Here is a 13,530-nt window from a genome sequence, read left to right on the forward strand (position 1 = left end):
TATCTAACATATAGCACTAGTGACGAGACTTGAGAATATTACGACATATCAGACACCTGCTGCACATTACACTTGGAATTGTACTCTAGTAAGATGTGTACAAGTGTACTCCTGATTGGTAAGTCAAAAGAGGAAGTCAATGCACCACAGTTCATGGACTTTGCAGCTGCAGATCTATTGGACTATGCAATCTCTTCTTCATAATCTCACTTCAGGTTGGTATGAACTAGTATACTGTTCAAGCAATCGTCAAGGACATGGTATGGCACTCTAACTGCAGTTACAATTTTATATGAATAAGTAGAGTCGTCATATTTATAACTCTCTTATCACTAAGCACAATCATATTGTTTTATATGTGCAGTGGTATATTGATTATGCAACATAACAATTAGTATCTAAAGTACTTGACAAGTATCGGTCAATGATATCTTGTTAACATTATGTTGCAGATATTTGTAAGCTTTTGACATGAATGAGAATTACTTAGACTTTACCCTAAGTGATCAATGTTTTATCAAAAACTCATTCATATTGAAAAACAAAATCAAACTTCTTTCTACATTAGTGACTTCTTATTTCATGTAAAATCTTTTGAAATCACTAGTGTAAATCATTTTCTCTCTATTACCATATGTTCTATGATACAGGTTCAGTCTCTAATGACTTTCTTTCATTGACAGTCATGAGGTTGAAAACCCACAACGTCTATCCCAGACTGTAAAGACAAACACAAAAACAGAACCAACCAACACTCTCTTACCACTAAATGTAGTATGAATGAGCGTGAGGGAGATAGTGCCTAGTGCACCACATAAGGAAGGTTCTGTAGTCAACCCAGTAGCTCTGTCTCCTACATAGATGAGTAGTATTTAAACCGAGACAACTGCTAGCCCCCATACATCTTCTCAAAAAGATGTAATGGCTGAAAAGGCACAAAAACAGTTACTAGATTCATTCTCTCAACAGGGTGAGTCTATTGAATTTTGCCTGTCGGCCAAGGTATCCGATGTAGTGTCACCACTTCAAACATAAACAATTCTTGATGCACAAGGAGAGGTTACACACACAAAGGATGAGTTGACGGAAACAAGAGTTTCGACCATTTTAAGGTCAGATTCGATTGTTCAAGATTCGTTAGTGGACCAATTGCCTTTACAGGTGTTAGGAGAGGATACTGATCCAAAAGCCATATGTCAGTGGTCAGTGTCTACCTCCCCAGGCTTAAATCCCCTGGATGCATCTGCGGATAGTGGATCTGACATAGGTGCAGATCGGCAACTTGTTGACAATGATTCAGATATAACCTGATGAGTCACAAGGAAATGTCTTCACAGACATTAGAAGGGAACCTTGATCTTTATGCTAAATTCTTTGGATCATTGTTTACCTTCCCAGAATTCAAATCTGGAACCCTAAAAGGGAAACTAGTAACTTGTAAATTATGACTCAGATTCATCTGACGAGTTTAACAAGGATGGGGATTTGTGAACTCCCATTGCACCACCTGTGACCTCCTTAAGGATGGCTAAGGTGATTTTCCTTGCAGGTACAGCTGGATTATGGAGCTATGAGAGAAGAGTGATACACTTGTGAGAATGAGTGTAAACACGAGTGGAGAGAAGAGTGAAACACATGTGAGGTACACTAAACAGAATCACACACTCACAGTGAGGTAGAAAGAGAAACTACTTGTTATTTCTTTTCCAACCAAGTGAAATATGAGAACTCCTTCAGACGACGGCATACATTCCTTCTTTAAGGGGGAGATAAAAGCTTAAGAAATAGTTTGGAGGATTCCTCAACTAAGGGGGAGAAATAGCAAGGAGGAAGAAAAAGATCCTAAAAATGTACACTACACCACACCATTGTTGTTTCTAACTACGGATCCTATTGTACGGGAGAGGTGGTAAACACAAGGTGATTTCCTAGTAAGGGAAGAAGCAGTAAGGGGAGTACCATTGGTTTTTATCTGCGGATCCTATTGTACGGGAGAGGTGGTAAAACGAAGGTGATCTTCTTTAATCAGTTGATTCTCATAGGGGGAGAAGCAAGAGAGATATGTGCTTCTCAACAGGAAATGTGGTTGTACAAATGAAGATGGAACTACTTGAAGATATGTTCAGTCTAGAGGAACATCTACTTGGAATCTGGAAAATGTTAAATCTCATCCAGAACTTTTCTGCTATTTACTTTGCATGTATGTTTATATCTTTTTCTTATTTGTTAGTTGAGTTATCCTCTAGGTATTTGTGTGTTATTGTCTAACAAACAAATAGGGGGAGATTGTAAGTCATATGTCATAGCCTATTTGTATATTCGAGGATTCAACTCAACTCAAATAAGAATGTAATAAGTAAATAGTGGATCGACCGTCAAAGAGATCTCGCAAAGTAATATCTGTCAAAGGATTCAGAGACAAGGTTCATCTACAGACTTGAGGAATTAATTCACTGGAAGAAGTTCAAGAAGTTGATCATGCCTCAGTGATATAAGTCAAGATCGTGGATTTAATCAAGTGACAGAGATCTCGTCAGAGTATCAATTAATTACAAGGATTTAATCTGAAAATCACTGAAAATTATGAATCAATTCCACCACTTCAACGTTGACACTCGATGTACTGTCTGGTTCATCAGTGACTAACTTCCGTGACGTTTCTTCATGTGATCCTATTGTACGGGAGAGGTGGTAAAACGAAGGTGATCTTCTTTAATCAGTTGATTCTCATAGGGGGAGAAGCAAGAGAGATATGTGCTTCTCAACAGGAAATGTGGTTGTACAAATGAAGATGGAACTACTTGAAGATATGTTCAGTCTAGAGGAACATCTACTTGGAATCTGGAAAATGTTAAATCTCATCCAGAACTTTTCTGCTATTTACTTTGCATGTATGTTTATATCTTTTTCTTATTTGTTAGTTGAGTTATCCTCTAGGTATTTGTGTGTTATTGTCTAACAAACAAATAGGGGGAGATTGTAAGTCATATGTCATAGCCTATTTGTATATTCGAGGATTCAACTCAACTCAAATAAGAATGTAATAAGTAAATAGTGGATCGACCGTCAAAGAGATCTCGCAAAGTAATATCTGTCAAAGGATTCAGAGACAAGGTTCATCTACAGACTTGAGGAATTAATTCACTGGAAGAAGTTCAAGAAGTTGATCATGCCTCAGTGATATAAGTCAAGATCGTGGATTTAATCAAGTGACAGAGATCTCGTCAGAGTATCAATTAATTACAAGGATTTAATCTGAAGAAAATCAAAGTGTCAGAGTCAAGACATGAAGAAACGTCACGGAAGTTAGTCACTCATGAACCAGACAGTACATCGAGTGTCAACGTTGAAGTGGTGGAATTGATTCATAATTTTCAGTGATTTTCAGAAGATTTGCAGAAGAATGGTTGCTGCTCAAGACTAGAATTAATTCTCTATTAATTAATTAATTCATCTAATTTAATTAAGAAAATAAATTATATCTGCAAAGAATAATTTATTTATTAATTGAATTAATTGATTAATTAATTCTGAATTAATTTTAGGAATTTTCAGAAGTTTAATTGGATTAAATTCAAGCATTAAATCAGCAAGACAATTGAAAATGAACTAGCATGACAATCAGGATTGTCATACCGATTGTCATGCTAGGCCATTGTCAATTGTCTCACCGAAAGTTACTCTAGGAGGATGATTGTCATGCTAGTTCATTCTGATTGTCATGCTAGTTCATTCAGATTGTCTTGCTAGTTCATTCAATTGTCCTACCGAAAGTCTTGCCAGCTATAGGATTGTCATGCCAATTCAATTCTATTGGTTTGTTGATTAAAAAGAAGCAGAAGACCTTTTTTCAATTATCCATCCAATATACAAGAACAAAAGAAAGCAGCCGCCTCTGAAAAATATCATCCTTCATCTGCAGAAATTCAAGATCAATTTCTAGTTTGTTAATGTTAAATCCAAACCACTAGAATTATTTATCTTGTTCTTGTGTAACAATCTAGCGGATCAAAATCCCTAGAACTTAATCTCAAATTGCGTTTAGCATTTGAATCTTTTTATTACAAAAATAGAAAAAGTTCATGTCGAATTTATTCTAGATTTGTGATAATTAATTTGAGATTAATTCCTTGTAATCGATACAGTTGTTGTAACACCTTTCAAGTTTAATAATATTTTTATTTAACTTGAATTTTGTTTCACATTTTTTATTCCGCATTTTATTCGATTATTTGGTGACGTTTGTATTCAACCCCCCTTCTACAAACACATTGGGACCCAACACGTTTTACCCTTGCCTTTCCTTGAGGTGGCTTCCTTGGGAGATTCTTCTTCATCCTTAAGAGCAACTGTCCTTGACTTTCCTCCTTTCCTCTTGCTTCTTTGTTCCATCTCAAGTTCATGAGTCTTGAGCATCCCATAAATTTTATCAAGAGTCGTTTCATCAAGATTATAGTTGTCTCTTATAGTTGTTGCCTTCAAATGGAGCTAACAGGAATTTAAGGTTTGAATCTTCAAGATCATACTCCTTATCAACCAGTGACAAATCATTCAAGAGTTTGACAAATCTGTCATATAAATCAGTCAATGACTCATTTGGCTTTGAGTCAAAGTGTTCATACTCTTGAGTGAGTATTGTCTTCCTATTCTTCATACTCGAATCAGTTCCCTGACATCTTATTTCCAAGGCATCCCATATCTCCTTTGCAGTCTTGTAGTAAATTACCCTGTTTGACATTACATTATCAATGGCACTATGCAGCAAGTGTCGTACCTTAGCATCCTTAACAATTGAAGCGATATATTCAACAGTGTAATCACTCTTCTCCTTTGGTACAGACTTTGCTACTTCACCTGCAACTACAACTGCGAGTTTTGTTGGATTGTGAGGTCCTTCCTTGATTCTGTCAAGATATTCTGGATCTACAGCTTCCAGAAACATAGTCATCCTCACCTTCCATATGGGATATTCAGACGGTTTCAATATGGGAACTCTAATAGCCTCATATCGACTATAGATTTGTGTCTTTGGAGGTTCTTCAGTTTTTGTGGGCTTAGTTGGAGTTTCCACTTCAGACATGATTGTTTTTGGATCTTAAACTGTTTGTGTGTTAACAGATAGGCTCTGATACCACTTGTTAGGTCACACATACTGTAGAAGGGGGTTGAATACAGTGTATAGTATAATCAAATTGAATTCTAATAACACAAGTAACAGAAAACAGTCTTTATTCAAAGCAATAAACTCTGGTATAATATGGAACTGTCCTCTCTCAGTGATGAACAAATATCACGAGAGCTGCTAGGGTTACAATGAATAATATTCTCGATAATGATTACACTTATAGTGTAAACCCTATGTCTGTGTTTATATACTACACAGTTACAAGATAATCGCTAATTGATATGGAATATAATTCTGCTTCCTAAAATATATCGATCAGATGTCTTTTCTTCCAAGTATTCTATTCTTCATAGAATTCCTTCTTCATGCATATCTCTTCTTACATTTGTCTCGATCTTCTCTTTCTTCAATCAGCCGCCTTCCTTATCTGAACATTTCCTTTAAGTCCTGGTATTATCTTCTGATAAATATCTCCTGAACCTTAAGTACTAATGACTTAAGTTCTGACTTCAGTATAAGTGCTGATTTCAGTTAAGTACTGATTTGTCCTGTTTAAGTAAGATCTGAAAACTAAACATAAATCATATTAGTCATGACATTATCAAATATATCTAACAAATCAAGTGTTTGTTGCATTGAAGAGAAATCTACGACCGCCTCATTAAGAAAGTTACCCATCAGGCAGAGCTTAACATCACCATTATAGAGTCCTTCCTCCTTACTATTCACGTCGTTCTCTCCCAACACTATTTCACCATCCTCCTCATCAACGAGCGCAATACTATTAATTACTTCAATTAGATTGTTTGTAGACGTTATGACAATAACTCCGACTGAGAAAATATGACTGTAAGACAAAAGATTATATGACCATGTCAAAAAACAAGATAGTTATATGGCATATACAAATACAACTGAAATTGAACAAACATAATTTTTTGAAGATGATAAGAATATATATATTTTTTGCTGTGACACAACTAGAGATGCACAACAAGCCCGAGCCCGAAAATCTGGCCCGACCCGATCTGGTCAAAACCCGGTCAAGCCCGGACCGGTCAAAGTCTGGATCGGTCCCGGCCCGGGCTTAGGGCCTCAATGGGCCTTATATTTTTATATAAAGCCCGGCCCGGCCCGGTCCGATTAGAATTCCGAAAAAATCCGGTTAAAATCTGATTATTCTAATATATTTTCTTATATATTTATATATTCACATGTACTATAAATATAAGTAATACACACACACACATATATGTATATATATATTCATATTAGTAACTAATAATACTATTTATGTAATTTATTGTATGATTAATGAAAAAATATAGTAAGTACACTGTATATATTTGAATAATATTTAGAAAACATGTTATTCTATAAACATGTTCATTTTTTGCAGCACTTAAGTATTTTCTATGAAGTAGTGTTTTCTATGAAGTAGTGTTTTCATAAAATATTTCATGCAAATTAATAAATTTTACAATGATCTAGTTGCTAATATATATAGTCTTCAGAATCTCTAATAAAATCCAATCCAATTTAAGTTAGAAAAAAGTCCGGCCCAATCCGATCTAGCCCGAAAAAAGCCCGATAAGGCCCGCCTCGAGAGCCTAAACGGGCTCTGGCATTTCTCGGAAGCCCGGTCTGGTCCGTTCAAAGTCAAATCCCGGCTCGGTCAAAACACGGGATTTTTAAGACTCGGTCAAAATCCGGCTCGGTGGGCTTTTTGTGCATCTCTGGACACAACTCTTGTCTTGAGCAATCGATCGTAGATGTGATCCCTTGACAACCTCACTAAACCAAAATCATGAATTCCGTAGATCTATAATATTGAATATGAGAAATACAAAAATACACCAAAAGAAACTAATAGTAAAGGAAAGACCAAGTAAAATCAAAATAAATTCGGAGATTATTAAAAAAAAAGATATCAATAAAAAGCCTCTAAATGCCCGAAAAAAAGCCCGGCCCGAAAAAAAGTTCGGCCCGAAAAAAAACCCGATAAGGCCCGCCTCAAGTGCCTAAACGGGCTATAACATTTTTGGAAGCCCAGCCCGGTCCGTTCGAAGTCAAATCCCGGCCCGGTCCGGTCAAAACGCGGATTTTTTAAGACTCGGTCAAAACTCGGCTCGGTGGGTCTTTGGTGTATTTTAAGACACAACTCTTGTCTTGAGCAATCGATCGTAGATGCGATCAATGTTACTGGACCAAAATCATGAAAATTTCGTAAATCTATAATACTTAATATGATAAATATAAAAACACACCAAAAGAAATTAATAGTAAATGAAAGACTAAGCAAAATCAAAATAAATTCGGAGATTATTAAAAAATAAAAGATATCGACAAAAAGCCTCTTAGAAGATTTTAAGGCGACTACACGTTAGAGAGGGGGAGGGTGAGTATTAGGGGTTTTAAGAGGATCTATTGTTCTCGTTCAATAATAACAGTAGATATAGTTAAATGTTATTTTAGTTTGTGAGTAACAAAGAATAGTAAGTACTAAATTATTACCTTTAATATGTACAAGATACTATATAAATTTTGTATTGTACTTTTAGTAAATTTCGGGAAAGACACAAGTATTTGAGGCGAGGCAAGTGACGGGTCAGTGAAAATTCAAGGCATGTTTTTTTCCCTTTTCCTACGTCCTTAAAAAAAACTTCCAAAATTTCATGATTGGAATGTATATATGCCCATATATCATATATCTTTTGTATACATTGTGACATTTGCAAAATCAGCAATTCTCTTGCATTAAGCTCTTTTAATGGCAGACACCATCCAGGTTTCATCTTGCAAATCTTTTTTCCGCTCTAATAAATGTGACTTATTTTGTATTTTCTGAATTTTATTTGATCAAATACATGATATGCAGGCTGCATGATAGTAGTAATTTCAGGCACATAAGTATAATATTTGAACTGATAAGTTGTTTGATTGCCTGAAAATTGTACAGACATACGTTCTGAAAGTGAACATAGGTTGTTGCAATGCATGCCCCAAGACACTAAAGAAACTGTTGCTCAACAACAAAGGTACATGCATGCCTTCTTCTATTTGAATTGTCGAATTTTACTAAAAAAAATTAAGTTGTGGTCTTTCTGCAATGCTTGCCATGCCTGTCTGTATCAAGAAGCTACTATATATTGGGTAAAAATCGGAGGACGAAACCAGGGGAGACTGCTAAACCCTACTCCTTTGAAAATCGATTGGGCCTTTGGCAAAAACCGGAAAATTTTAGGTTTGAGGGCTAGAATAGAAAAATTATGTAGACATTAATATATCTCTTAGATCTTGAACATCTTTAGAGTAATTGTTAGTGACGATGCATTTACGTTTTTCGCATTTTATGGGATGCTTTCTAGACTACCTGTTTACAGGGATTTGAACTTTGACCTAGCAGATCCGTCAAGGACTATCTTCTTGCACATTTTTATCATTGTAATTACAGTGTCGATGTACTTATCAAACTCTTTTTATATTCAGGTATTGAAAAATTTGATGTAGATCAAGATAAAAACATAGTATTAGTTACAGGAAAAGTGAATCTTAATCAATTAATCAAGGACATTAAGAAGAAGATAAAAAAGAATGCTGAGCTCATCAAGAATGAGAGTGGTGATTCTGAAAATAAAGCGTGGCAAAATCCACAAGAGCAATTGGCACCTCCACAACACTTTTCAGAAAATATATCTAGCAGATATGGAATACCTGCTGGGATACATGATCAAAACATATATCACCCCTTTATGCAGGTGCCAGTGCGAGATCCTCGATATCATGGTCACCCTCACCCACCTCCATGGATCTTTTATCCACCACCTTATTGATATGCCGTTTTATCATTCTATTTAGCGAGCACACAGTTTTTTCTATAAATTCAGATACTACATGTACTTCGTATTTTTCTTTGTCAGACTATGTGTACATCTATTCAGTTTGGTTTTATAACTTTTGTTGCTAGCCATGACATTCCAAACAAGTTTTGACATGGGATATTTATGTTTCAGAGTTACATTCTTGCTACAGATCAGTATTAATCAAGTACATTGCTTAGACTGAAGTTAGTAATGTAGAGGATTTCTCTTACATAATGACTGAAATCATATACTTTGTTGTAGCCAGTAACTTGTACATACGATTAAAAAATGAGGGAAATTCCTGCTTTTTTTTTAATGCAGTAATCAAATTAATTACAGGCCATGTTTAGAAGACTGGAATGTGTTGAAAACTGGGATGTGCTATTCGATATAATATGCAGATCCTGAGATCCTCCAGTAAATAGTGACTAAATACAAATAAGAGAGGCCTCAAAACACATACTTTTTTATTTAAAAGGTAGCTTCTATGATTAGTTAATTTTGCTAATATTCAATGGATTGATCTGAAGATTGGAGCATAAACCCTTTCCACTTTTGTTATCAGAAATAATTAATTGATCTATCTCCCCTTTTGACTGACAATTTGTGAGAAGATGTCATCAGGGTTATCTTCGGATTGTTCTGTTACATCGTGTTCACTTCCCAGGCTGAGAGTGTTCCTGTGCATAGCCATTAAGCTTATATGATCCATATTTTGAACACTGCCTTCGTTGCTTCCACTTGGTACTCGAGAATGCTGGGAACCACTGGAATCTGATTCCAGTTGCAGCATGCATTCAATGTTCCACAGGACATCTCCCATCGAGGGGCGATCTGTACCGTGATCAGATAAACACTTCTCAGCCGTCTCAGCAAACTTCTTTAAGCATTCAGGCTTTACTTTTCCTTTAAGGTGGGGATCAATTATTTCTTCCAAAGTCCCATTTCTCTGGCAACGCATAGCATGATCAGCAAGACTTACTTGCTCCTTGGGAAGACTGGGATTGAGAGCAGGCCTAGCGCACAATACCTCAAAAAGAACAACCCCAAATGAGTACACATCAGACTTTTCTGTCAATTGTTGTCTCCTGAAATACTCGGGATCTAAATAACCAAAGCTACCCTTTACAACGGTGCTTACATGACCTTGGTTCATATTAGGACCAGTTTTTGATAAACCAAAATCGGACACCTTTGCAACCCATTTATCATCCACAAGAATGTTGGTAGTCTTGACATCCCTATGAATGATTGTGTACTTGGCTCCAGTGTGAAGATAATGCAACCCCTTTGCTGCCCCAATACAGATTTCCAGCCTTTGCTTCCAAGAAAGAGTAACCTTATTCTTATTGTAAAGGTGCTCCCTCAGAGTTCCTTTTCCCATGTAGTCATAAATCAGTGCCATCTCATTACCCTCTTCACAAAACCCAATAAGGGACACCAAATGCCTATGTCTCAGCTGTGAGAGCATCTCAATTTCGGTCTGGAATTCATTAACCCCTTGTTCAGACGAGGGGTTTGATCGTTTTATAGCCACCTTCGTATCTCCATCAATAACACCTTTATACACCTTTCCAAATCCACCCACCCCAATAACATTAGATTCATCGAAGTTCTTAGTAGCCTGCTTGATTTCAGCCAAAGAGAAGTACCTACAATTAGAGGCTGCATCAGATGATATGGCTGTACTACCATGGCTCCTTCCAGAGATGGTAGTAGAAGAAGTCTGAGAGTGTCCATGAAGTGGAAGCCAACTAGACATCGAATGATTCCCTGGATGTCTTCTCTTCCTGTTCTGGGAAACAAAAATTATGGCAGCTGCGATGCCAAAAGCAGCAGCACCTCCAGCAGCTCCACCAATTATTGCACTAGTGTAGCTTTTCCCTTCAGCAAATTTCTTGTTATTGTGCTCCTGTTGTTTACGCATCAAATCAGATAACTCAGGGTTGGGGCCGGCCAAGTTTGCCTTTCCATCACCAAGCTTAAATATCTCCAATCCATTCATCATTGCATCATAAAACTCAGGCTTCACACCCACATTAGGATGAAGTGCTACCCAGATCTCATTATTATCCTGTTTACCATTCACATGTACAGCAAAATCCTTACTCATAGGCTGATTTGCACCCTCTGCCAATGCAATAACATCCAGGGTATCTGATGCAGTTTGGTTATTGATAAAAATCTCAAACACCCTCTGATTCACCTTCTGATATAAATAGTCACAAAAGTGAAACCTTACAAGATAGGTAAAATTAGCATCAACCTCAAATACCCATGTCAAGTTATAATTCTTATTGATATTCGGATCTGGGCCCATAGTTCTTGCAGTGCTGTACACATCAAGAGGGGCTAAAATAACTGCCAGACCTCCAACTCTGATTGTAGTATTGGCCTTATTTGTGACACCACTAGAGGCACCAAATATATAAGCCGTATCATCGTACCAACTCCTCATTAAACCAGCTGAATCATTTGTTGGTGGAATAAACTGTCCACCTACATTTAGTCTGTACATTGTCTCCATGCTGGCTTTCGTGGCTTCCACCGTCACACTTGAATCACCACCAGCAAATCCCACCATTCCTGTATTATCATCAAACATCTCTGGTGTTTCAATCACCTCAATTCCATTAACAAAAGCAAAACTACTACTGTACTTATCAGAAGGCTTGAAGGTCAAACTCAGGTCATTCAAATCCGAAGGTGCCAATGTGTATTCTTTGATAATATAAGCCTGTGATAAAGCGAGGGCAGTTGTTGCAGCACTGAAATTGTTCAAAAGGGTGACTCCTCCAGCCTTAACCGAAAAATAAGAGTTGGATATATTTAAATTCGGATAGGGAGATGGATAAAAATGCAGCCTGAGAAATATCCTACTGCTACCATTTACAGAAAATTTGTAAGAAGTCTCAGCATTAAATATCCTGGCTGTCATATATGGAACATCAGAAGGGAGTGAAGAATCTTGCGTTTCGGCTTTCGATTCCACCGATTTGTCCGCATTTACAAGGTACTTAGAATCAGGCTCCCATTTTCTGCCATCAGCATCATTGCCACCCTTCTGATTTCCACAACTTAGTAGAATCTTGGTTGGTCCAGGGACAGGTTGTGCATGTATGACATTGAAGACAATATATATACAAACAAGAAAAAGAACACAACAAGAGTTGGAATGCATGGCTTGGAATGGCGCACAGGAAAACAATTCAAGAAATCAAATGTATTGAAAAGTTTTCCTGCGTGCCCCTGGATCAGGAGAAATGAAGATGGAGACTTTGTTTTTGGGAGAAAGGGATTGTACTAATCTATATCTAATTGGCCTGGAAGAGGAGATAGGCCAGCCTATATTGCTGGAAAATCAACAAGAATGTTACTTTTGGTATCTTTGTTACCGCTACTAAAAATAGCTAAGCTTTTAGGTCCATCTCATTTTAACTATTTTGATGCCATTGATCTTTGATTTTATTACAAACTAATCATTTAGCTGGGAAAGCAGTTTATTTAAAAACTACAACAGGCTCCAGACCCCTTATTTTAAATCATAATTACTTATTATTTCATTACAAATTTATCTTCTTTATTTAAATAAAAAAAAAACAAAATAGAAATATTGATATTGTTGCAGTCAAGTCTCTGTTGCGAAATGACCAATATGAAAGTGGAACCATGTTGTACTGAATACCTAAACATTTATGATTCCTGTGTTATTGCAAGTCTAATACTATAGCAATTCAAATGCAATCATAGCTAGTAATCAAAAAAAGGTTTCTGGAAGCGCTGCATTCTGCATAAGCGCCCCAGATCAAACGTTTTTCGCAAGTTACAACTTAAAAAGATAGTATAATGACATACAAGTATCATTACCAATTCTAGTGCTTCTGAAATCTATAGCTTTTGCTATAAGAAGAAGTTTTCATTTCAACACTATTCATACTAGACCAAATAATACCATTAAGAGAGGTGGCATATCCTTCTTGGATTAAACTATCTTGATATATGCTTAACAAAGAAAAAAGCTACCTTAACTCAATAAGCTTAATCGAGAATTGTCAATCCAATACCACACACCCTACTGTTCATTTCATCCAAGGTTGTCTTTTATTGGAAACAAACATGTCGTCTGAACCCTGTGAACCTGTATTTAAGAAGTTCAACCACAAGGACAAAGAAATTAATAATGAAATGGTAAGAATTTGTCAACAGCAATTAGTTAGAAAGATTGCCAGCTTATATCACAAAGTAAGAGTTTATCATACTTTAGCTGGATTCTAGGTAAATGTGCGAGGGAGATAAGTGTAGAATGCAGTTAGCCTCTCAAAGGTACCCTTCATATAGTCATGATATCGTTACAGTTTATGACAAGGTACATTGAAACATATAACTTTGTTCTCCTTACCAGTGTTATATGCCCTCTATCACTGCAATACTGCATTTTCAGTTTGTCAGGTTAGTAGTATTTCTTTTTGTAAATTTCGGAGCAACTGAACAGGACATCAAACTTCTACGAGTTTCAGTGCATATTTACAGTATATCAAATTA

At 36.5% G+C, this 13,530-nt stretch overlaps 1 protein-coding gene across 1 annotated transcript; it reads right to left on the minus strand.

The window, feature by feature from the left end:
• Nucleotides 1-9,277: 9,277 nt before the first annotated feature.
• On the minus strand, nt 9,278-12,346 carry LOC141698691 (receptor-like protein kinase ANXUR1). Its single transcript, XM_074503465.1, has one exon. The coding sequence runs from the start codon at nt 12,167-12,169 to the stop codon at nt 9,569-9,571; it is 2,601 nt and encodes an 866-aa protein (XP_074359566.1). The 5' UTR covers nt 12,170-12,346; the 3' UTR covers nt 9,278-9,568.
• Nucleotides 12,347-13,530: the final 1,184 nt, after the last annotated feature.

This window comes from Apium graveolens, chromosome 11 (genome assembly GCF_009905375.1).
Source record: "Apium graveolens cultivar Ventura chromosome 11, ASM990537v1, whole genome shotgun sequence".
Lineage (NCBI taxonomy): Eukaryota > Viridiplantae > Streptophyta > Magnoliopsida > Apiales > Apiaceae > Apium > Apium graveolens.